General features: G+C 33.7%; 2 protein-coding genes and 1 long non-coding RNA gene across 4 annotated transcripts; 1 reads left to right on the forward strand and 2 right to left on the reverse strand.

Annotated features, from left to right (window-relative positions):
* Nucleotides 1–820: 820 nt before the first annotated feature.
* On the reverse strand, nucleotides 821–1,297 carry LOC146916417 (uncharacterized). The gene has a single exon (XM_085721628.1). It carries the CDS (start codon nucleotides 1,295–1,297, stop codon nucleotides 821–823), a length of 477 nt encoding a protein of 158 aa, XP_085577754.1.
* Nucleotides 1,298–4,016: 2,719 nt separating this feature from the next.
* LOC146916418 (uncharacterized) lies at nucleotides 4,017–9,012 on the reverse strand. Its single transcript, XM_085721629.1, has 8 exons — nucleotides 8,913–9,012; nucleotides 7,291–7,443; nucleotides 6,441–6,788; nucleotides 6,172–6,248; nucleotides 5,029–5,652; nucleotides 4,746–4,817; nucleotides 4,179–4,250; nucleotides 4,017–4,082 (listed from the first exon to the last, which is right to left on the reverse strand). The coding sequence occupies exons 1-8, from the start codon at nucleotides 9,010–9,012 to the stop codon at nucleotides 4,017–4,019; spliced, it is 1,512 nt and encodes a 503-aa protein (XP_085577755.1).
* Nucleotides 9,013–22,451: 13,439 nt separating this feature from the next.
* LOC146916419 (uncharacterized) lies at nucleotides 22,452–25,487 on the forward strand. Of its 2 annotated transcripts, none has more exons than XR_015015029.1 (3): nucleotides 22,452–23,255; nucleotides 24,287–24,373; nucleotides 25,262–25,487. It is a non-coding gene; the product is annotated as an uncharacterized LOC146916419 (long non-coding RNA). The 2 variants fall into 2 exon arrangements; XR_015015030.1 differs by having other exon boundaries at nucleotides 22,829–23,203.
* Nucleotides 25,488–26,822: the final 1,335 nt, after the last annotated feature.

The following is a 26,822-nucleotide window of genomic DNA, read 5'->3' on the forward strand; positions in this document are numbered from 1 at the left end:
CCCGTGCTTTGACTTGGGTCGGAGCTCCATTGTCGAGGCATCTCTGGTCACCGAAACTCCTCTACCAAACATATTTCTCCACCAAACACAGAAAATAACTACCTAATTCATAGGGTTGTCCTGGGCATAGGTTGAGGGTGTGATGGCTTAAGTCCCAGTCCTGTAGGAGGCCCAGAAAAAAATTGTAGGGTGGGGGTGTATATAGCAAGGATTCATTTTAAGGGGGTATATATAGTAAAACGTATAAAAAATGCCATAAGGCCTTAACTTTTTATTTTTATTTTGCAAAACTACTTCAAAAGGCCACACACACAAACAATCCTTAAACTATTTTTCTTGGAATTTCTTTTGTCACCCCACTCACTTCTCAAGCACCTCCAAATTGATCATTTCATGTTCGGATTTTATGATTCGAAGAGTATTTTGTGTATTTCGGATTTTATAATTTGAATTGTGATTAACTAGTTTTTTCAAAACAGTAACATAAATTATTAAAATGATAAAAATGAAAGTGACATTTTTTTTGAAGAAACTAAAATGATATATTAACACGAAACAACAAACTCTCTTTATAGCACAAGATGTACCACCTAAGACATCCGAAAAATACAACAAGTGTTCAGCAAAGAGCAAAATAAACTAACCAATACGCGCACATAAGAATTAGGGTTTGGCACCAATAATGAAAGCTATAATAGGAGTTTACAAATTTAGCTTTAAACCACCAGAAGAAGAGGAGTTTAACATTCTCCAGCATCTGAATCGGCGAATTTTCTTTATTGTGAAATAACTTGTCATTTCTTTCCTTCCATAACACCCACTAACAAGCAAACCAAATCAGATGCATTAGAGAACATCGAGATTTACCATAGCCGGGTGAAGTACCAAATTGATAAAAATGATCCACAATATTAGATGGATCTGCTGAGTAAACACCAAGCCAATTTCTAACCAAATGCCACAACTGACCAAAAAAATTACAAGACAAAAATAAGTGATTCTCTGATTCGTGTTGCCTACAGCCAGAAACACAGAGCTGAGTCTCGGAAGGAATAATGCCTCTACGGAAAAGGTTTGTCTTGGAGGACAACCTATTCCGAAAAAGACGCCAAGCAAACAAGGAGACCTTCAATGGAACATCCTTCCTCCAAAGTAAAGCCGCTGGGAAATGCATAATGGTGGGCGCCCCTGATGTGAGCACTCTATAAGAACCACTGACAGTATATCCCATGACCGGATCAGGTGTCCATCTCCAGGAATCCTCAATATCAACCTGCAACATAACATTTAGCAGCATATTCTTACACTCCTCTACCAAGGCCTCCTCCCATGCCCACAACCTCCTACGCCACTTCCAAACCTCTCATCCCTCATCCCAGCCCCAAGCAAACATTTGTGCTACAGTCGTCATTTTATTTTCTGATAAGTCAAACAAACGGCGGAATCTAACACAAAGAGGGACCTCACCTACCCAACTATACAAGTTGTCAAGAATTGAACACTTTTTATTGTTTGATCAAGAATTCATAATACATTTACATTAACATAATGTTTATTACAACAAATTAATTGATCAAGAATTCATAATAATCGACTATTTCTTATTGTTATTGATATGACAATTACTTCTTTGAAAATATATTTGAGGAATTAATGACATTTGAAATGATTTTGCATTTCAAAATGTTCTAAAAAATGCAATAATGACTTCTCGATAAAAGTGAAGTGTATTATATTTTATGAAACAATTGTAGATTCTTAATGGTTGTCTGTATATCCTAGTTTTATTACGATTGATATTTTTTTAGATACATTTGATATGTATGCATATTGTTTTACTTAGGTTTGTTCGATTTGGTTTGTCTCTACAAATTTTTTGTTGTTATTCCTTTTTATTAAATTATACACGACGAGGTGCATTGTGCAAACGATGAATTGATGTAAAACAAGTAACTCATCAATATATGGAATCGTATCATGAGACAAAAACATAACTATAATGATAAGAGCCACTATAGTCATACATATTAATTTAGTAAATGAGAAATGCTAGTAACACACTTTTCAACACACTCTCTTTATTTGGTTAAAATTCACATGAGACCTATCAATACAAACATAGATAACAGTAGAATCTATGAAGAAACTAACATGTTATATATATAGAAGGAAAACTTTGACTTGTTGTTGTGAGGAGTTGAGGGGTTAAACTTCAACTTCACCATCCATTGACTCATTCACTCTCAATCATGTTATATATATATATATATATATATATATATATATATATATATATATGCTAGATTGTTGACCCGTGCGCCGCACGGGTCGAATAGACTGTAATATATAAAATTAAAGTATAAGAGATTAAATAATTGGTATCCTATGGTATAAATATTACTTTTGTTTCTTTAAATTTGTTCCAATCAAAATAATATTTCTTTACCATAGCCAATCTTTATGTCTGTGAGGACTAAAAAGAACAGCAAAAATAACAAATGTAATAAACACTAATGTTTAGGATATATTCAATTTCTTCTATAGATTCTATCTGAATGCTATAATAAGGGTTGAGGTAGCATGGATAATCACAAACTAATGATGCAAATTTAGAGCCAAAATTTTAGGGTTGAGAATTAGCATTTAATGATGCAAATTTAGAGCCAAAATTTTAGGATTGAGTTGTTGCAAACCTAATAAGGGATTAGTGGAGGGAAAAAATTAGGTTAAGTTGCTGCAGACTTAATAAAATTAACTAGACTTTTGACCCGTGCGTCGCACGGGTTTTCTCGACTATAATAGAGACCAATAAATAATCTTTAACCCGTAAGATCATTGATATGGTAGAAAATATTTTCTTCAAAAAAAAAAAAAGGCAAGCGGATAGGAATGAAATTGGTGTGCAATGCATTTTTTTAGATGAAATTTGTTAGATTAAATAATTGCAAACCTAATAAAGCAAATGAGCGGAAAAAAATTAGTTTAAGTTGCTGCAGACGTAACAAAATTAATAAATAAGGATGTCAAAAAAAAAGGCATGAAATTAAAAAAAATCCAAAAAAAAAATTGTAAAATTCTTGACCAAAAAAAAAGTATAAAATAGAATGATCATACGTGATCATTGATATAGTAGAAAATATTTTCTTCAAAAAAAAAAAGGCAAGCGAATATGAATGAAATTGGTGTGCAATGCATTTTTTAAGATGGAATTTGTTAGGTTAAATAATTGCAAACCTAATAAAACAAATGAGTGGGAAAAAATTAGGTTAAGAAGCGAATAGGAATGAAATTGGTGTGCAATGCATTTTTTTAGATGGAATTTGTTAGGTTAAATAATTGCAAACCTAATAAAGCAAATGAGCGGGAAAAAATTAGGTTAAGTTGCTGCAGACGTAACAAAATTAATAAATAAGGAAGGATGTCAAAAAAAAAGGCATGAAATTAAAAAAAATCCAAAAAAAAAGTGTAAAATTCTTGACAAAAAAAAAAGTATAAAATAGAAGGATCATACATGATCATTGATATGGTAGAAAATATTTTCTTAAAAAAAAAAAAGGTAAGCGGATAGGAATAAAATTGGTGTGCAATGCATTTTTTTAGATGAAATTTGTTAGGTTAAATAATTGCAAACATAATAAAGCAAATGAGCGGGAAAAAATTAGGTTAAGTTGCTGCAGACGTAACAAAATTAATAAATAAGGATAAATAAGGATAAGGTGAGTGCAAGTTTGCAAGGAGTACAAGAAGTATTCAAGAAAAACACAAGAAACATCTAAAAGAAATAGTTATAACAATAACACACAAACCAAAATAATCATAGGTACCAGACAAACAGAAAATCCCTAACCAACAAAAGTAGGAGAAACAATAAGTACACAACCAGAATGTGGACAACAAGGAACAAGTGATCTCTCTAACAAACACAACCCGATCCTAGAAGCACTGAAGATATGTCCTCAAACATCCAAACATGTATATAAACATAATCAATCCAAACAATAATCTTCCATAGACGTTCAAAACAATTCTCCAATAAGATCCATATCAAATTCCTGATCTCCAATAAGATCCATATCAAATTCCTGTATTATTATAAACATGGTAAAATAGCCTCTTGTTAGAAGTATTTAAAAAATTAATTGCAATAAACAAACATTTACTTTAACAAGTTTACTTGCCTGATCAGTAGATGATGTACTTGCCTGACCAGTAGATGATGTACTTGCCTGACCAGTAGCTGATGTACTTGCCTGATCAGCAGTAGATTTTGTCAATCATTTGAAAAAGAAAACAAAATAATAATGTGATTTAACTAAAGAGTATGATGACCAATGAGAGTTGCCTGGTTAATTAGCGTTTTGATTAGAACTTATTGGTAACTTGTTCAACACAGAGGATGAGATTCCAGCTTGAGGATCGATATTATCTCCGTCTTTATGTAATGGGTGAAGTGAACAAATTTAGATCAAATATTTTTGATAAAATTCCTTTTCTATAATAACATCTTTTATTAACTAAAGTGATATTAATGGTCATGGATTCGGTAAACTCGTCCTAGACTCGCGAGTCTATGCGAGTAGATACGAGTCTATGTGGGTCTACCGAGTCTACCACAAAAACGATTCTATGTGCGAGTCTACTTGTTCTTGCCTTCTAGACTTGTAAACTCGTATAGACTCGCGAGTTTGACAACCATGGATTCTATCTTACAAAAGTTACGCCTAAAATGACTTGCACAACATTACCTTCTCAAGGGGTTGCACATCTTGATAGAAATTAAATAGGTCAGAATTCAGAAATCCACTTGCATCATTGTTCTGATTCATTTGATTCAAGAAAAAAAATATGTCAGTAACATTGAAAAAAAATTATGGTGCACATTAAGTGTGTGTGTGTCTATATATTTCAAAATTATACAAATGAGATTTTTTTAAAAAATATCAAAAAATTGTTTCAAATGATTAGTCGATTGAAATATTTTTATAGAAAATTATTGTGGATTGTTTTAAAAGATTCATGTTTGCATACCTCATTGTTGAAATCAGCCTTATTGACGGAAGTAGCATTCTCAACAGCAGCCTTTGATTTATGCAGATGAATCCCTCTATTCTCAGAAACATTTACTCCATTAAACCCAAAGCTATATGGAATAACATTATCAAACCTTCCTTTATTCGTAGTTCCTGTTCCCACTTCTGTTGATCTATTCTTGATTGTAGATCCAACGCTCCAGTTCTTCACACCATAATTGAAATGATTGAACGAATCATTTCCAACTATACTATGATGTCGGTAACTAGTATCACCAAATTTTAAGTTCCTTGTTAAGAAACTTGGTGACAAAGAAGAAGAAGCCATCATTCCTTTTCTTCCTCCATATGACGGATAGCTGGTAGAAGCGCCATCATAAAATGGGTTTTTCGCTTGAAAAGGTGAAAGGTTTGATGAATTGCTAGTAGAAGCACCATCATTGAAAGAGTTTTTCGCTTGAAAAAGTGAAAGGTTTGAATATCGACTGTTTTTTCTTCTTTCAATGATTTCATTGATGACAGAAATTGGAAGATCCGATGCAAATTTTGAACTTAAAGCTCTCTGAGAAACTCCTCCTTCCATTCCTTTCTCTTGTACATTTTTCAGAAACATGCGATGCTTCTACAAGTGTTTATATGATCATAATACTAATGCATTAGAAACTTGACATATATTCTAAAAATATTTGGACGAAAAATGAAAAAATTAGAGTAGGAAAAAATGAAATTGGTAACTGAATTTGGCGTTCTAACACTTATCACAATACTAAATTTAGAGACTCTACTTAAACAATCAGAGTCTAGTTCCACTCGAACCAACATAATATTCTTTGCATACACTGTTTTAAATAATAAATGAGGCAATGACTAAGAAGATGACTTATATATTATACAAAAATAAACGGATAACAGGTTATGGTGTATATATAAAATGGAAAATTTTAGGATTTAAGATAAATAAAAAATTTAGAATAATAAATTTAACATGAAGCAAAACTAAATTCCTCAACAATATTTAGAATATCTACCTTCAAAAAATTTCATTAGTCTTCATAAAAAAAAAGGAGCATATGTATATAGAGAATATGATTAAGATTCAAAGAAACTTATGAACTATAAAGATTGAGAAGAAAAAAAAAACCTGTAAATGACTGGATACATTTTCCCTTGTTAGGTTTGGAACATTCATTATCTCCAAGATTTTCTTTGGCACAACATCTGAAAGAGAGAAAAAAAAGGAGCACAACAAAATTTATGTTAGTTAGCTTTCTATATAATGGAAGAGATAAAGACTTAATGTGAATGTATAAAAAGTATGAAACATATGCAAAGTGTGTATTAATATTAAATTTTGAATATGTAATTGTTATTATACATTCATATATAAAGAATTTCAAAAAAATAACCTACCTCCCATTCCAATCTGTCTAATAGCATACAAAAATCGACTGTGAAGATTATTAGTCCAAACAAGCCTTGGTTTCTTAACAACTCCAAACTCCCCTTGATCTTGGTCATCATCACAACTCTTTCTTTTACTACAATTCTTTTTAGTTTGTAATTGATCAGTTGATGTCTCCTCTTCTTCTTCACTTGCTATAAATAAACTATCAATAAATAGTTTATTTTTCTTGGCTTCCAGTGCATACTTCCAAATGTCTCTGAAGTCTTCAGCACAAAATGGTTTAACAATATATTGTGCTGCTCCATGTTCTAATGACATGGAGATTATGTCTGGTCTATTATCTTTAGACATCACTATTTGAAACAAAAAGGTGAAAAAGTCAAATATTTAAACATATCATAACTTATACTATAGTGAAACAAGTGCATATATAATATTACTATAGTGAAACAAGTGCATATATAATATTAATATAGAGTATTCAAAACATAAAAATATAAAAATAAAATAATTGCAAGGTTGATTTCATGTCTAAAAATTAGACTTACTCCCTACGTCTCACAATAATTGTCTCTTTAGCATTTTTTCTTTTTCTCAAAATAATTGTCACTTTAGAATACCAATGCAACATTTATTATTTTTTTTCCATTATTATACCCTTATTTATTAAATTTCATCCAACTTAACTACTCCACTAACTACAATTAATAAGGGTATTTTAGTAAATGATATTAATTTTACCATTGAAATCAACACAATTAATCATTTTCTTAATAATCATGCACAAACCTTAAACGACTATAATTTAGAGACAGAGAGAGTATTTTTTAGTTGGAAGGGGAAAATGATATTTACCTATAACAGGTAGTTGAAACTCATCATGAATTTGCTTTTGGAATTGAAATCCATTCATTCCAAATATATGAAACTCACTGATTATGAGATCAAACAAGACTTGAGAGTCTCGAAGAGTGACCAAAGCATGGTGAGCATCCTTGGCAGTTCGAACTGAAAATCAAAACCAAATAAAAAAAATTAGGTCATTGAAATTTTGTTATGTACAAATGAATGTTAGTCACCATTAAAATATTGAATATTTTAACTTAAATTACTGAATGGATTCAAGTTTTCCTATTGAGTGTGCATTAATATTTTATGACAACATACTATAGGAGTTATATATTTCTTCCTTATCAGGTTAATTTGATTCAATTAATCCTAAAACTCCTGTTTGAGAATAAGTTGAGCAGAGTTAGGCATCACAATGCCTAAGTATAGTCCGGTTAAAAGTCTATCCATAATTTATGCTTAAATATATTAACAACATAACAGATCAATCCCCCCCTCCCCTAAAAAAAAAACTAACATACCAATGATATTAAACTTTGTTTTTTATATTTAACAAAACATTTTAGGGAATTTGAATATATATGATGTCATATTTTCAATTTTAGTTTATAATAGACTTAAATTCTTGAACAAGTCAATAAATTTATAATTTAATTTAAAGTAAATATTTAATACTATAATAATGATAGTAATAAAAATATTATTTATATTTAATTAAGTAGTCTGGTTTGTGGCCTGAGATTTTACCTAAATAAACTTTAAAAAAAAAAAACTTAGCCTTCTCAATTTAAAATAGAAAAAAAAAAAAAAAACTTGATCTGATCTGACCTAGGCTACATTGTAGGATTCTCAAGGGCGATCTGACCCATTTTCACTCATACATATAAGATAAAAAGTGTTGAGACAATCAAAAGGGAAAAAAGGATATCACTAAAAAGAGAGAAAAAAGACAAAATACACAAATTGACACAATTCAAAGACTCGAGGAAGTAGCTAAATAAGTGAAAATGTAAATCACTACTCTGTTAAATATACACAACTTAATTTTATGAATGTCGATCAAACAAGTACTTTTTTTTTACTTGATATTTAATCTTTAAAAGAACATACCAAAACCATGTAAACCAATCCTTAAAATAAAGGGAGATCGCACATAAAATCATTCTTTGATTTTGAAGGGATAAAGTCATTCCTTTACAAACAAAGTATTTGTACAATAAATACAAAAAAAAAATTAAAATATTTGTACAATATATTTAGATCATATAATATAATTTAAAAACAAGACACTAGATTCCAAATATTGGCTAAAGCAAATTATCAGCTAGATTCTGGATTAATTATCAGAAGCCAAAGGGTTGATATCTAACAATTAAAATACCACAATTGAAAGGCAAAACTTTATTTAATACAACAAAAGTTATTCAACAACATGCAAATTGAATAACTTTAGAGATTTTCAATGCATACACAAGGATCGATCGATAAACAGTAGAATACATTGTTTGGAATTTTTTTTGAATTTCAACAAACTTTTTACATATTTGAAAAGATTGAAAATCTATGAAATCGCAATCGAAATAAAGTAATTCAATTATGTGATGGTTAAATAGAAAAGAGGTACGTACCTTTGTATTGCCATGCCATGAGTATATTAGCCAGTGATGCCAAAGACTCATCATCATGGTCCACAACCAAAACTTGCATGTTAGATCTGTCGTAACTCATTTTCTCTTGTGATCTTTCTTTTAATCTACTAAAGCACTCAAGAATACCACTCTAAGAAGTGAGATGAGAGTGTATAGAGGCAATATTTATTCACTTTTGTGGTGCTACGATTGTATTACAAATGTAACACAATTTCTTCAACTAGCGTGACACCAAGAGCAGAGGTAAATAGGATTGAAGCTAGGCATATATATATATATATATATATATATATATATATATATATATATATATATATATATATATATATATATTAAAAAGAATGTGTCCTTTTTGCCTTTAATTTGTATTTAATCTATTTTTTTAATAGTGATTAAATTGGAAAAATTAATTATTTGGAAAGTTGGTATACCTCTCATTTTGCCGAGTATGGGCTGTTTCATAGTGTGCTCCTTCTAGAGAAGATTTCACTATTTTTCATATGTTTTTATTCTTTACATTTAATTAATTATTTAAAAAATAGCAGAACATAATATGTTAGAATATTTTATGTTTAAACATAAAATTAAGAATTAAACCATTGATAAAATAATAATCCTACGATTCATGATATTTATTTATCATACACCATCAACTAATCACGATTAATCATATGTATCACTTTAGAGTTTTTAACGATTTAACAGTTATGATTAATTTGTTGTTAAAAAAATCAGTCTTGCATTTTTTAACACAAATGCAAAACTATCCGAGAGATTTTGACTAATGTGTGAAAAAGGTAAATAGTGCTATTTTTATTCAATTAAATGTAATTATAATTATTATTATTTTGACAACACCATTTAAATACTATTTTCCTTGTCTTTTTTAATAAAATCTCAAATATTTTATTCATTATTAATGTTTTTTATAAAACTCATTTTATGATAGAGATCAAATTTTGTCAAAAATGATAGAGTTCAAATTGATATTATATATTTTTTGACATAGTATATCAGAAATAATATTTTATTCATTTAAAAATATCCAATTAGCATATGTAATACAATTAGTATATGTAATAGTAATACAGATAATTAATATTATTTGATAAATTATGCATACATGGAAAACTTCCAGGATGTGTTGTTAGCTCAGTCTTAGTAAACAGATTATTAGTATCACCTTAATTAATAATAATTTAGACTACTAGAAATAAATTGGCCATTAAATTATATATACTTGCTATAATGCTCAATGAAATGCATGAGAAAACCATGCGAGCAAGTTGAACATGATGTGATATAGCACGAGTGGGATGAAATGCAACTTGATTTAATCAATTAAGTTTCTACTATATATAACTTTTATCGATGAAAAAAAGGCCAAGTGATGATGATTTACACCTAGACATCAAAAGATTTTTATTTTTGATAAGCAAGGAGTGTGGACAGGCATCAAGAGGCATCGTCAATATCCCAACTAGGTTGGCACCCCGAGAGAGGCACAAGTTATTATGCATAAGGATATTTATATGCACCATGCATAAGCCAATATGAACCATTAGATCAAGGACAGGTGTTATAATCTGATGCTTCAGCCCAAACATATCATAACCGTCGGATTTTGTACACGTGTTTTAATCTTATGCTTTCTGCTTGCTACAGCGTTTCTTCCCTTTCCAGATCGAGAATTTCACCGTTTCCATATTCCGTCGCCGGCGCAATCAAGATTCTCACCGGTTTCTTGCCATTCCGACGTGATTCTCAGCGTCGCTTGCTTCTTCGACGTGATTCTTCCCTTACTCATCCTTCTATTCGACGTTATTCACTCTTACTCGCTTTCTCCATCTTGATTCTTCCAATTCAGAAATCCATCGCCGGCACCGCTATTCTCACTGTTTCTCGAATCTGCAACTTGATTCTTAGCCGTGATTATTCACTCCGACGTGATTCTCATCTTTCTCTGCGACGTATTACTCACCTTCTCCGACGTTATTCACTCCGACGTAATTATCCGGCGAGTTATTCTCTTAATTCGATTTATTCTATTAATTCGATGCAATCTGTGAAAATTACTGTGGAATATACAAAATTACTGTTGAATCATTGAATCGAAAACTGATTCTATAAAATTGAAGTAAAGGATCATTGAATTGAAAATTGATGCTATAAAACTCAAGCTATAAAACTCAAGTAAACTGAATTGTACTAGATTGAATCATTGCCAATTGTTTTGGAGTAATCATCAGTTTTAACTCATTCAATCTGTGATGTTTTTATCTGTGATTTTTAACTCATTCAATCTGAGATAAAATCACAGATTTGAATCATTCAACCTGTGATGTTGTTATTTCAATGTGAATATTCAATATGTGATGTTTTTATCTCAATGTGAATATTCAATCTGTGATTTATTAGCTCAATGCTATAAAACTGATGATTACTCACCAAATCCATATCCACAGGCCAATGGTTTTGGAGTATAACTTACCAAAACCATATCCACAGGCCAATGGTTTTACATATAAAGCTTATGGTTGAATCATTGAAAATTACTGTTAAAACTTCAGAAGTAAACTGATGCTATAAAACACAAAACTGATGCTATAAAACTGAAGTAAAGGATCATTGAATTGAAAACTGATTCTATAAAACTTATGCTATAAAACTGAAGTAAACTGAATTTTACTTGATTGAAAACTGATGGAGTATGAATTTAGCTTATTACTCACCAAAACCATTTTCACAGGCCAATGGTTTTGGAGTACAACTGATCAAAACCATTTGCTCAGCACAATGGTTTTAGCATATTTTCCAGAGTTTACCAAAACCATTTGGTCAGCACAAGTGCTTACAAAGTACAACAACAACACTATAATTGAATCAACTTACATCATGAACAAGATCTACATGAACAATTTTCCAATAGTATAACAAGATCTACATGATCAATTTACAGACAATTGTTTTGGAGTACAACTGACCAAAACCATTTGCTCAGCACAATGGTTTTGGAGTACAACTGACCAAAACCATTTGCTCAGCACAATGGTTTTACCATATTTCCTCAGCACAAGTGTTTACAAAGTACAACAACAACACTATAATTGAACCTACTTACATCATGAACAAGATCTACATGATCAATTTTCCAATAGTAACAAGATCTACATGATCAATTTACATCATGAACAAACAAACAACAACAACACTATAATTGAACCAACTTAACACTTTGAAACCATTTCCACAGGAAAATGGTTTCATAGTGAAAATCTCAGAAACCATTTACACAGGCAAATGGTTTTGGCATAATTTTTAAACAAAACATACTATAATCACCACATTTAATCACTCTGAAACCATTAATTTGACTTCATTTTCCCCAATTCGAAATTAGAATGTCAATCTAGGTTTTCTAACTAATAATAACAAAACAGAAATGGTTTCTAACTAACAAAATCACTTTCAAAACACTTTCTAATTATTTCAACTTCTCAAGATAAGTTCATACCTGTTTATATTTCATTTTTGAAGAGTGTTTTTGATTTTTGTTGAGTTTTGAAGTTCAGTTTCTACAACCGTAATGATGAAGAAGATGGTTGCGTGAAGTTGAGAATGGTTGCGTGAAGGTGATTTTGATGATGATGAAGTGCGGTGGTGATGATTATGGTGACTGACGGTTACGGTGGCGGTTATGGTGAAAAAAGATGGAAGAATCGAACGTTGATGATGAAGTCGCAGAAAAGGACGACGGTGATGAAGATTGTGAATGACGACGATGATGATGATGGTGGAAAACGACGACGGTGATGATGTTCGCCGGTGCCGGTGAAGTTTGTTACAGGTGATGGGAGAAAGCAATTTCGCGTGTGGAGAAAGCATTTTTCGCTGGTGGAGAAAGCAATTTCGCGGGTGGAGAAAGTAATTTTCGTTTGGGCTTGGTTTACTAGGCCGGATCCGGTCTGGGCTTATGCATGGTGCATAAGTTTTACTTATGCACCATAACCACACCCCCCGAGAGACCTCTATCCCTATACCGCCACACTCAAGAAAATTTTAATAAAAAAAGGGGAAAAATAATTACAAAATGAGGGGGGACTAGGCCATAACCCTCAAAAGAAAGAAAAAAAAGGAAACAGAAAAATAAACAGAAGAAACAACAAAAACCATCCAAAATAAACAGTTCAGGGGAATCTGTAATTTGGAAGACCACATCTATCCCGAAAGAAATCAAGACTCAAATTGCTAGGAAGGGTATGAAGCCAAACCGCACCATCAATGGAATGACCCATCGAAGCCAATTTATCCGCGCAACAGTTTCCCTCACGGAAAATATGAGAAGAAATAACATGAAGCCCAAGATGTCGAGCATTATGCCAGTGGTTAAGTAACATAGTAGGAACCAACAAAGAGTTTGAAAAAATCAAAAGAGCACTAGTGGAGTCGCTCTCAAGCCTAATGTTCCTCCACCCTTCCCGGGCAGCATACTCAATAGCAAGAATGATTCTTAGGACCTCCGCATAGAAAACAGACTGAAAACCAATATTACAATAGAAAGCACCACGAAAGGTACCTAGATGATCACGAAACAGCCCCCCACAAGCAGCCTGGCCACCGATCACTGAACCATCCGTATTTACTTTCAACCACGGAGAGGTAGGAGCCTTCCATAAAACCATAATTATTTCCTTGACTCTACGGCAATGATGTAAAACCGCAAAGGAGTCAAGAAATGAGAAGTCCGCATGCAAGCAATTACCTTTAGAAACATTACCGAACATTGCCACCAAGGAATGAATACAGACCTTGGCTGAATGCAAAGTTGGCATCATCCCTCCAATCCAGTCCCAAAGGCGAGTAGCCCATTGGCAATGAAGAAAAAGATGCTCGGAAAATTCATCCGTCGTCAAGCATAAGCTACAAATTGACACAACAATGCAACCACGGGATCTAAGATTCTCATCAGTGGGCATCTTACCATGACGGAACCTCCAATAAATAAACGAATGAGAAGGTGGGATGGTTGTGCTCTAAATTAAATCCGCCCAAGGCAGCAAAGGTGTCTGCGGGCGCATAAAAGTGAAGGTGTGCTTCGATGAAAGAGCTCCATCCGAAGTATGCTTGCAAACCAACACATCCGGGAGCTGATTATGAGGTAGAACAGTACCTTAATGCCCGACCAAACCAAGGACTTAAAGTATTGCTTACTAGGCTGTCCATTTGAGAAAAAACGCTTCTTGAATAGGATGGACCATTGTGATTCCGTTGCAATTAAATCCCAAGATAATTTCATAATTAAAGCTTCATTGATCAAGCGCATAGGCTTGATATCTAACCCACCTTCAGCCCATGGCCAACACATCACTTTCCACGCAACTGTGCAAACTTTTTTAGTAAGGACATCACCACTCCAAATAAAAAAAATTATCCAAGAATCGAGTAACCGCAGTAGCCTTCTAGGCCAAAGATAAACATGGAAAGAATAAACCAGCATCCCATGGATAATTGACTTTACCAGCTGCACCCTGCCTATAACGGAGAGAATTTTACCCTTCCAAGTAGCTAATTTATTTTTTATTCTGTCTGTAATCATTCGAAAGTGAATTACCTTTGGTTTTCCTTGAAAGATGGGACAACCAAGATACTTAAAAGGAACCGTTCCAACAGAGAAACCCAACATATTAGCAATCATATTTGTCCGAGTTCCAGACATAGCTCCTGTGAAAAAACGACTTTTTGCTTTGTTTATTATTTGTCCCGAGACCTCTGAATATTTTGAACCGTCAACTCACCACCATTATACTTCAAAAATAAAAATTATGTTAAATATATTTTTAGTAAGTTCTTTCAAATTTTCTACAAAATGCATCTAAATTCAAAAAGATGGAAGGTTTAAGGAAACAGTTATGATTTTTTTTTTTACAAAGGTTATAAAAATGTATTAATTTTTTTTATAAAAAAGGTTATAAAAATATTCCTTTAAAAAAAAGTTATAAAAATATTGTTCGCCCTTTTTATAAAAAAAATATAATCAAATTGTTCGCCCTTAGTTATGCCAAGTGCTAACACCAATTGTGAAACATCAGAATTCAGATTTAAGAATTGTGAAACTTAACATATCATAGCCTATGATATGCATATGGGCTATCGTAAAAAATTAAGTCAAAATTGCTCTTCTCCAATTGTAAATTTCTCATTCCCATGTGTTTTGATAATAATACCCCAGCGTGACTTAAGTCACGTTGCCAACACGCAGGTTATACCTCAACGTGACTTAATTTACGTAGGTTATAGGCCAATGTTAGTTAAGTCACATTATGCCTGTGTCAAGTAGCAGAACAACAAAATTGGCTTTTTTTTTCCTATTTTCCTTCAATCATTTATACTTCCATACATCCATTCCTTCATTTTCATCCTTGTACTCATCCATTCATACAATAATTCATTTATTTATTCATGCATTCAATCAATCATTGAATCATTCATCCATTCAAAATTTAAATATGCAAAATAAAATTGGAAACTAATGAAATTGTCATAAAAAAATGCAAAGGCACAATTGTAAATATATTACATCAAAATCCTTCAAAATGTCATAAAAACATCTAAAGATATACAAATGTCATAAAAACACTAAAAAAAAAAAAAATACTCTTGTGGATTATGGCTCCTAGTCCTCCTCCGGAGAACCGGCTCCTCCTGCAAAATACTATACTCCAATAGTATACCCTGCAACACACCGGTAAAGACTAGAGATGAAAACACATTAGGGTGATCCATTGCACTATCCACTCTGGCTCTGATGTTCGCAGTAATCTATAGTGGGTCGGGAAGCTGTTTGGCCCACTGCTTCTGACAAATAACCTCATCGTAAGGAGGGACAGGACCTGTTACTCAGCATCGGGCTCAAGGTCGCTCATAATAGGAAGAGATACATCGTAGAACCATCTGATGTCCCCTCCCCCCCCCCCCCCCCCCCCACCGCATACCTCCTCTGCTTCCTCGTCGTTGTCTCTCAACCCCTTTGTGCCTGGTCAATGACATGGACCATAAAATCCTGAAATGCCACAACCAAATCCTTTGGCTCAAGAGCCTTAATCGTCGTAGGAGATCTGGGAATGGTCTGGATATAGTCATACTGTTTTAGAACCCGCTCCAGCAAGTGAAGGCACCTCCTGTCTTTGCCGGCCATGATACAACCGGAGTACCCGTAGATGTCGTGTAAAGGCGTGATGTAACTCCCAAATTTTAAATATTAATTGTCAGTATTTTTAATAGATAATGTTAATATCATTATTGGGTAAAATTATTATTATTGTTATTATCATCATCGAGGCTTGATATTATTAAATCAAATCCTTTGTGGTTATAGATGTTGCGAATAATGAAGAAGTAAGGAGGAGTTAACTAGTCGAGTGAATAATGTGAGAAAAACAATTTTTAGGGAGAAAATAGTGTGCCATTGTTGAAAAATAGAGTTTTGGTGGTTATTAATATTTTATGTGAATTTAAATTATAAAGAATGATATAATAAATAATAGATATAGGAGGTGAGAAATAGAAGTAATAAAATAAGTGGGGGAGGAGGGAGTAAATTATGATAGGTGGAGGGGACAAAAGTTATAATAATAATAATAATAATAATAATAATAATAATAATAATAATAATAATAATAATAATAATAATAATAATAATAATAATAATAATAATAATAATAATAATAATAATAATAATAATTTAACCTAGTTTCCTAGTATAAATAGAGGAATAGAAATTCATAAAACATTATTGTTGAACGTGAGAACCAGAGAGAAGTAGAGAGGAAAGGAGGCAAGCCCTAACTAAGGAGAATTGAACCAAAAGCTGCGTTTCCAGAGAATTCGACGTAAGGGGGAGAATCATTTAACTTTAGGGAATTTTTATTTTATAACGGGGGTTGTTTAATTCTTAAGATTATGTTACTGTTATGATGTGAGATGGTGATGAGAGATTGATGATGAACGGATTTAAAGATGGAGTTGAAAGATGAGAATTGAGGAAAACAAATTTAGGTTTTTGAATTGAGTTTCTTTTTAACCTTTAAAAGACTGGATAATTTGGTAACTTAACGAATAATTAGTGTTTGAATGATAGAGTAATCATGGGGTGAACATTAAGGTCAAGTTTGGAGACTACTGGATCGAAAACGGAGTCGAAAAGGTTTCCCCAAGCCGAAATTGCAGCTGAACTGCGATTTTCTGTCACTGTTCAAAATGTGTTTCTTACTATCATAGTTTAACAAGTTTAAGTTCGGAATTGGGTTTAGGCGTCTTCATGAAAGTTGTATATATGGATGTTATCTTTCACTAGGATTTTAAGGGACTCCATTTAAGCTTCTATAACTCAAGATATGATCAAAATACTACACATGGGTCAGCAAGGGTCAGCAAGGTCGTGCTCTTTCCCCAAGCTTAGGAATATCAACTTTTCTACCACTTTCTGTTCTGAATTAGTTTTGGGATTCTTCATTAAAGTTGTAGATATGAATGTTATCTTTAATTTTATTTTGGTTGGACTACATTTTGATTTTATAACTTGAGTTATGATTAAAATACCGCATGTGGGTCATGCTGCGTTTTCCACGAAATTTTAGCATAACCCTTTATGTTGACTCTAAAAAATCTAGGAGAGCATTAGTGAGTTTAAGCAAGTCGTTAGAGTGTAGAGTAAAATTAAGGGTTCTTAAACTATATATCTAAATGAGAAAGTGTGTTCAGGCATAAATAGAAGTGATTATCTCACGGTAATAATGAGTCTAAAACATGAACCAGTGATAGTGATTAAGACACTAGAAGATAGTAACGATGAAACTATATATGAAGATAAGATCCCAGACTTAATGAGCCTAAAAGAATAGGGGGAAACAATTATGAGGAATGAATAATGGAGTGACAAATATTTTAAGACTGGGAGTGAAGGGTAAGACATGTCACTAAAGAAAAATATGTACTAAATGGGGATAAAACTAATGACGGATGTGTGTTCTAAACATGATCTTGAATTAACGAAGACGTGAACTATATATAATATGTAGATATGATGTTAATTAATCAGTAAGATGTTAACGTTGTAATATGATGAGATATGATGATAGTATAAATGTTATATGACGATTATAAACGATGTAATAAATGATGTTTATGAAAGACTTAAATGTAAAGTAGAGAGAGTTGTAAGAGGGTAATTCATGAATTAATAAAGATGAAAATATTAGTAAATTAGAGTACATGATAAATGTAGCGACGATTATATATGAATGGCGAGAGCGTAGGAAAGTTGTTAGGTTGAAGGGAAGAAGAGTCAAGGTAAATTGTAATGATAAAAATACGAAGAGGCGTAAGTTAAAGTAAGGGATAATGTTAGAAATAATAATAATGATGAAATAACAACCTTAAGTTAAGATGAATAGAGTGTGGACGATTTAAGATGATAGATGATTGTGAGAGAATTGATAAAATGAAATAGAACGGGAATAGAAAGTCGTGTGTTAAGTAATGAATGATGTTAGGGGTAATATTAGTGATGAGACAAGATAATAAATCACTAGAGAAATAAAGACCTAAGTTAAAATGAGGTGATGGTGATGAGGATAGTTCAAGTTATAAATAACGATGAAAAAGAAATATAGTACTACGTTATGATATAGTTATGACAGAGAGTAAAGACTCTGCTCATGGTGAGATGGAATTAGTGCCCTATAAGATCATTAATGATGAAACTAAATAATATGACATAAAGTTATTTTAAAAAGGAGAATAATTGTGATAGTTGTAACGATAATGGTGAGAGAGAACCTTAATTAAGAACAAAGAAGGGAATGTTGTTGTTAGGATGAAACGCGTTGTGCATGAGAATATGTTGTATAATGTTGAATGATGACGTAATGACGATGTTGTATAATCTTGAATAATGACGACGTAAATGATGTCTATGGATGATAAATGACATATATGAATGACGAATAATGATGAATGACGTACTTGTTTTATAATAACAAGTAAAATGACGAAATGAATTATGTTATGAAGGTAATCTGTTGTCGATGTATTTTCTATATTGAAATTCTAGCGCACTTGTTTTAATATGTTCTGTCAGATGTTTTAACGTTTGCAATGTTCCGTTTAATGTTCCAACATCACGTGATAAACAGAAGTAAAAAAAAAATGACAGGAAAGTAAAGAACACAGTGAGTTTGTTAACCCAGTTCGGCACCACACTCCTACATCTGGGGGCTACCAAGCCAGGAAGGAAATCCACTAGTGTAGTCCTTATTCAATAGCTCTCAGCAAACTCCTCGTTTACACTATATGACCTAGGACCTACCCGTATAGACTTCAACCTAGGAACTCCTAGATCTGAGATCCCATCTCACTATCCTAATGGACAGTCACATCCCCTGTGACCTATCAGACCTAAACCAAAACAAAAGTAGAAGTTACCTTCCAACACAAACAACTAGCACCTTGTTTCACAACTTCGGTGTAGTGCACAAGAGTATCAAACTCACACACACAGTCCTAAACAAGTATCACAGGCGATACAAGAAAGAACACAGTAAGAGATTCTAAACTTGCATCACAAAAGATACAAGAGCAGAATACATGAAGACTCAAACCCTAAAAATCTAAATTTTTTAGTATGACGGCTTGAATGAACAATTAGGTCTCGAAGTCTTCCTTTTATACTGAAGCAGCTTGGGCTAAATAATTCGTTGGATTTCAACACACTGCAGATCGGTTCAGCTAATCTACAAAACAAGAATCAGAAACAAATCTGGAAACTCCTAAAATGTCGGAACATTTATAGGATCATTCCAAACAATAATAAATATTTCCTAAAATATAATATCTACTTTAGAAATATTCCACAACTGATTCTTAGATGATATGCGCGTTGCTTGATCACTAAGTTAAGGAAATATTGTTTCCTTAAACAATAAAGGGCGCACGTACATATAGGCATGAACCCAGGCACAATGAACAGTGCTAGGATGTTGGAACATTGTATCCAACATCTTACAGAGTTGCCTAACCACATGTTGGAACTTTGGTTCCAACTTACAGAACAAGGATATTTGTTTTAGCAATAATGCAGCCAACACAAATACCCAACAATCTCCCCCTTTGGCAAATTTTTGGCTAAAACAAATTAAGGCCAATACTTATAAAACAGAAGGATACAGAAGACCATTTCTCCAAGAGCATGAACACATACCTATGAAGAAACAGCTAGCACACATGATCTAAAGAGATACCTTAGATACACTTCCTCAAGTCATCACGAACACATATTCAAGAAGAAGGAGTAGCAGGCAGTATCACTCTAGAGATAGCAATAGTGTGTATATATAGAATACCTCACAAGTCTTCAATCACAACTTCAGCTGGTAGAGGTATTACACTAGATCAGAGACATGCAGCAGCGGATCAGTTCAATAGCATAGTCTCAAGAGCAACGAAAAAATAAATTCCTAAGCAACAACTAGGGAACATAAGTTCCTGTACAGAGGATGTTCCAACATCCTTCACCACTAGAGAAGAGGAAAAATAAATTCCTATGCTACATTCAGGGAACACAAATTCCCACACAGATATAGGATGTTCCAACATCCTTCAGAACGTCAGACAGGAGTACCTGCCACACATAGAGGCAAGAGAAAAAATAAATTTCTCATACCTACATCGTGCTGTCACCAACCAATCATAGAAGCACAGAAAAATAAATTCCTATACTTACACGTGACAGACTTGGATGCCTTCAGAGTACTGTCACCAATAGCATATAGAAGCAAGGGAAAAATAAATTCTCATACTTACAAGTGACAGACACAGATGTCTGAACTTCTGACTCAACATCCTTCAACCAGCTTGAACTAGGCACAAGCACACATAAAAGTATCACTCCCCCTGAATATATGAACTTATGAGTGACTACTTACAGGAATATTCCATTACTCCCCTTGAATACATGCAAAATGTATAGACAGACTAAATTCAGGATCTGGGCATAAGACTTTCAAGGAATATTCACTAACTAGCAACCCTATCAGCAGATACATGCTAGCAGACCTATCAAAGGTCATACAAAGAATTTAGACTTTAAGAAGTCATACACACAGACATGTTCCATAATATAAAGAATTAGCAGGGAACATGTACACTTAGAATTCTAAGAAAAATAAATTCTCAGAATTTCATCAAGATGTTGCAACTTCAGTGCCATTATCTACACAGGTCTTCTTAGACATATTCCAACCTTCTATAGAGCAGCTGCAGGGATCATGTACACCATCTGAGAAAAATAAATTCCCAGAACCATCATAGAGATGTTGTAGCACAAGTGCTAACATCTACATTGGTCTTCTTAGACATGTTCCAACATTCCAGAGAACATCAGCAAGGAACATGTACAACAAAAATACTGAGAGCAGATTCTCAGATTATCACTAAGACCATCACAATGTTGCAACATGAGTGTCAACATCTACACATAACCTGACATAGTTGCAACATAACATTTTTTTCTCCCCCTTTTTAGCAACAAAATATGCCAAACAGAAATTGTTGAGAACATCAGGAGTACATCATTGCTTGTATACCCCACAATACAAAGACGTGCAAATAATTAGAATTGGACAGCACGCCTCACACCACAGATGATCAGGCCTCCTCATGCAGGCAAATTCCTAAATTGCCTCTTAGATTTTCAAATTGTTTAGCATCTAAAGCCTTGGTAAAAATGTCTGCTAGTTGCTCCTCTGTGTCAACGTGCTCAAGTGTCACAACCTTTTCTTCAACAAGATCTCTGATGATATAATGTTGAATGTCAATGTGCTTTGTCCTGCTATGTTGAATAGGATTCTTAGAAATGTTGATAGCACTGAGATTGTCCAAGTATAAGGTTAGAACATCTTGTTCAACATTATACTCCTTCAGCACCTGTTTCATCCAAACAAGTTGAGAACAACTACTCCCAGCTGCTATGTATTCTGCTTCAGTAGTAGATAGAGACACACAGTTCTGTTTCTTACTAAACCAGGAAATCAGATTATTTCGTAGAAAGAAACATCCTCCAGAGGTACTTTTTCTGTCATCGGCACTTCCTGCCCAGTCTGCATCACAGTAACCCTTTAGCTTAGAATCTTCACCGTATGAGTATAAGATCCCATAATCACTTGCGCTATTGATGTATTTCAGTATCCTCTTCACTTGGGTAAGATGACTCATCTTTGGTTCAGCTTGATACCTTGCACACACACCTACAGCAAAAGTAATATCTGGTCTGCTTGCAGTAAGATATAACTAACTTCCAATCAGCTTGATACCTTGCACACACATCTACATGCTTTGATCAACCGATATACCACCTTCATCCTTTGTCAACTTCAAGTGAGTTGCAGCTGGAGTTCTCTTGTGACTACTGTAAGACCCGTAATTTAGCCACAACTAAATATAGAGTTTATATTTTGTTCTGATGCTTCCTTTGTTAATAAATGAGATTTTTGTCGGAAAGTTATTTTGATTTCAAAGATATTATTTTGAATGGAAAACTGGTTGAGCAATTTAACTATGTGAGACCTAGAATTAACTCGCATATGTTGTTTTCTACTCTGTGTGATGGTGTGACCTGAGGAGCAAGTTAGTAACACAAGGAAGAGACACAAGCACGTGCTAGAACAGTTTGTGGATAAGATACTTTGGTTTAGATGTGTTTATTTATAGAAACCTTGGGGACTAAGTCACATTTTGTGGGTTAAGATAAGCCACCTAGACTTGGCAGCTTCTTGTGGCTAGAAACAATTGCATATTTCCCTTATAAGTGAACCTAACCATTTTCCTCACTTTCTCATAGAAAACTTGCGATTCCTTTAACTAGAAACTTATGACTAGTTATGTAACAAAAAATATCTAGATATTTAGAGAGAAAATAAGAATAAAATAAGCCTTGTGGGTGAAGCAAAGGGAATGGCTAGGATTAATGGCACATGGGTCCTTATTTTTGCGGAATGGCTAAGATGATTTTAGGAGTTGTGTATATATGTGACCTATACCTCCCAAGAACATTCTTCCACATTTTTCATTCTCACTCTCTACTCCCTCTCGGACGCAAATGTCTCCTCCCTCACTCAAATCTTTCATTTTTTTCTTTCCTTTAAATAATTTCCCTTGCATCATCAAGAGCTCTTATCATCATCACAACCCTCTTGCTAGATCAAGTAAAGGAAGAGGTAATGATTCGTCCCCTCCACTTTTGTGGCCACGGCAAAATCAATTTTCTGGGTGAGGTGCCATTTTCCTTGCTCCTTTGGTCATTATATGTTTATTAATATTGTTGTGTGATGTCATGTGAGTATAGATCCATAATAAATTTTATGATTCGATCATTTTAAAATTTTAGTGTTATTGAAAAAGTGTTGAAATGTAAATTTTATTTTATATTTATGCTTTAGACGAGTAAATGAGTTGATTCAACCGATTAGTTTTTGAAAAATGTTGTCCGGATGAAAGGGCTGAACCGTACAAGGGCATTTTCGTCATTTTAAAACTGTTGAAATGTGAAAATGAGTTGACCAATGGATTCGCGTCGTTGAGACAGTCGAAATGGACCTATGGTTCGCAACGTTTCGACAACGGATGAATTTATTGGGATTTTCTTAAAATAATTTGTGTTGAGCTGGTGCTGGAAGTGATTGTTGACACTTTCAGAATCCAAATTTTAATTGTTCAATTGCTTAGCTGTGAAAATATTTTGTCTGTGAATTTGTGTTAGATTGACTGGGTCAGAGGCTCTGGTATGCGATGTAAACACAAAGGAGACTCTGTCGAAAATTCGTCAGATTCATTTTATCATGGTTTTGAGTGGTTTCGAAAAGATGTTTCAAAACGGAAAACAGTTTATCAATTGCTTTGATCTTTTAAGATCTCTTGAGGACTTAAATTATTTGAGAAAATATTTATTTTGGGTGATTTTAAGGAAAAGTGATATATTACTCAGTCGGGGAAATATTTTAAAAAAAAATAATTTAGAAACGATACTTCGTGATCGTATTAAAAATGTTTTGAGAAGATAAACAGGGGAAAGAAAAGTCTTTGTAGGAAAAGAATTTCCTTAGATATTTTGTTAACTTTATGGTCATGATAAGACTTAAAGTATTTTCAAGGATTTTGAGACGAATGTCATGTTGGAAAATATTTTATTTATGTTTTAGAAAATATCGAAGTTGATTGTATTTCGAGAGTTGCTAAGGTTTCACCTAGAATGGGTAGGAAGCTTTAGAGTCGATATTTACCTAAGTTATTGTATCTGTTAGGATACTTAGCTCGAGGGTTTAGAGACGTTCCTGATGTAGATGTTTACGAGTTGTAGAGCTGTACATTATAAGGAATGCTTTGCTCAGGTAAGGGGCACTTTCTTCAACATCATAGTTACTTAAATGCCTGGATGGTGTATGTGCTATTGTGTGTATTGTGAATATGATATGTTAAGTGAATGTGTTTGCCCAGTGTGGGATTTGTTTGCAATCAACTTGATTATGATATGTTGATGTGCGTTGCTTTCATATGATTTGTGAATAAATATATGAAATGCATGTTGATTCATGAAATGTTGTTTGATATGAATTGAAAGATAATATGTGAACTGCTAGTTGAGGCATGTTTTTATACTACATATGTTGAATGATGTATAAGAGTTGCATTTGCACATATTGAGTGGACAATATATGCTCATGCATTTCATGGTACGTGTTAGTCCGTTGGACGCACGGGTCTTATAGTACGCGGTAGTTCGTGGAGACGCACGAACGCGCGGGGTGTGGACTGCCGTGAAGGAACCCACCTTAAATCTATGAGATTGGGTCTTATAATACGCGGTAGTTCGTGGAGACGCACGAACGCGCGGGGTGTGGACTGCCGTGAAGGAACCCACCTTAAATCTGGTCTTATAGTACGCGGTAGTCTGTGGAGACGCACGGACGCACGGGGTGTGGACTGCCGTGAAGGAACCCACCTTAAATCTATGAGAATCATGATTTTCTTACCCTCTGCAGAGTGGATTATTCCGGAATCATTTGCATGTGATAGGCCAGTGGAGGTTGTATCACACATGTAGAGTCTGCATTTGCTAGGCTAATTGTGCATCATTATATTTTGTGTGAGGAATGTTTATGCTGATGCCATTTACCATGCTAGTATATATGCCTGCAGTATTTTTGTAATTATGTTGTTATTAGATCGTGACCCTTTACATTAATCCGTGGATCGGGCTTTGCCCCATATCCAAATAGGGAGTGTGCTTTGCGGGAATAGCAAAGGCTTTGGAGGTGTAGCAGTTTGGCAGTCAGGCTTGATGTCATTGGTGGGATCTTGTACCATGTCATCCCAGTTCAGAGTTAAGGATCAGCTTAGATGTTTTATTTGTGGTGTCTTATGTTTATGTAATTTTACTTCTTTTGTTTGGGCACCGCTGTAAATGATACTACCATGGGAAATGAATACTCGAACATTATTTTATGTTTCCGTAGTGCATGATTTGATAGTAAAAGCTCATTGCCTAATATTGTTTTATAAAATGTGACATTTGATTCAGATTGTATTGTTGGTAATGCTTTCAAAATGTTTTACTTACTCTGATTTTAAATTCAAGACGATCCTGAATCCTTTAGTGCATGGCATTGAGTTATTTTAAAAATAAAAAAAATGCACCCTTGTTTTGAAAATCGGGCTGTTACAACTACCATTGTCCAACCCAAATTTCTTCACAATGTTCTTGACATATTTTCTCTGAGAGATAAAGATAGTATCCTCCATTTGTTTAACTTGAAGGCCAAGAAAATAAGTCAGCTCACCAACTAAGCTCATCTCAAACTCAGACTGCATTTGCTGAATGAAATGTTGAACCATCTTGTTCGACATTCCTCCAAAAACAACGTCATCAACATATATCTGAGCAATCATTAGTCTTCCATTATCGTCTTTTACAAACAAGGTCTTGGTTGTACCTCTTTTCCTATACCCTTGACCAACAAGAAATTGAGTCAATCTCTCATACCAAGCCCTAGGTGCCTACTTTAAGCCATACAGAGCTTTCTTCAATCTGTACACATGATTGGGAAAGCTGGGATCAATAAATCCTTTAGGTTACTCGATATAAACTTCTTCATTCAAGTACCCATTCAGAAGGGCACTCTTCACATCCATTTCAAACAGTTTAAACTTCAGAATATGATACACCTAGCAGCAGTCTAATAAATTCCAACCTAGCAACAGGAGCAAAAGTCTCATCAAAATCCAGACATTCTATCTAGGTGTAGACTTGAGCTACTAGTCTTGATTTGTTTCTGGTCACAGTCTCATGTTCATCAGACTTGTTCTTGAAGATCCACTTGGTGCCTATCACATTCACACCTTCAGGTCTTGGAACTAAATCCCACACTTCACTCTTTTTAAATTGATCAAGTTCTTCTTGCATAGCTTCAATCAAGTACTCATCTGTCAGGGATTCTTTGACATTCTTAGGCTCAATCTTGGACACAAAACAAGAGTTGGCAATAACTCCAACTGACCTTCTGGTTGTGACTCCTAGGTCAGGATTCCCAATGATTAGGTCTTGAGGATGATTCTTCTGTATTCTAGTAGAGGGACCTTTAGTAGTGGACATCTGATCTGGCTCATCTTCTTCTGTATCTTCCTTTTCAGGCTCAACTTCATTCATCTGGACAGGTGCATTTGTTTCCTGAATGAATGTTTCGACATCAGGATCAACATCATGAACTTTTTCTTTAGGCACATCAACTATCACAACATTAATAGACTCCATTACAGTTTCTGATTTTAGATTAAAAACTC

This window comes from Medicago sativa, chromosome 6, assembly GCF_051527215.1.
Source record: "Medicago sativa cultivar Bolivia chromosome 6, Bolivia_mono, whole genome shotgun sequence".
NCBI classification, from domain to species: Eukaryota; Viridiplantae; Streptophyta; class Magnoliopsida; order Fabales; family Fabaceae; genus Medicago; species Medicago sativa.

Coding starts and splice junctions, on each gene's coding strand:
- LOC146916417 (XM_085721628.1), bottom strand. CDS start 1,297: ATGCTGCTAAATGTTATGTTGCAGGTTGATATTGAGGATTCCTGGAGA.
- LOC146916418 (XM_085721629.1), bottom strand. CDS start 9,012: ATGAGTTACGACAGATCTAACATGCAAGTTTTGGTTGTGGACCATGAT. Junction 6,789..7,290: donor GTTTCAACTACCTGTTATAG/GTAAATATCATT, acceptor TGTTTCAAATAG/TGATGTCTAAAGATAATAGA. Junction 5,653..6,171: donor ATGTATCCAGTCATTTACAG/GTTTTTTTTTTC, acceptor AAACACTTGTAG/AAGCATCGCATGTTTCTGAA.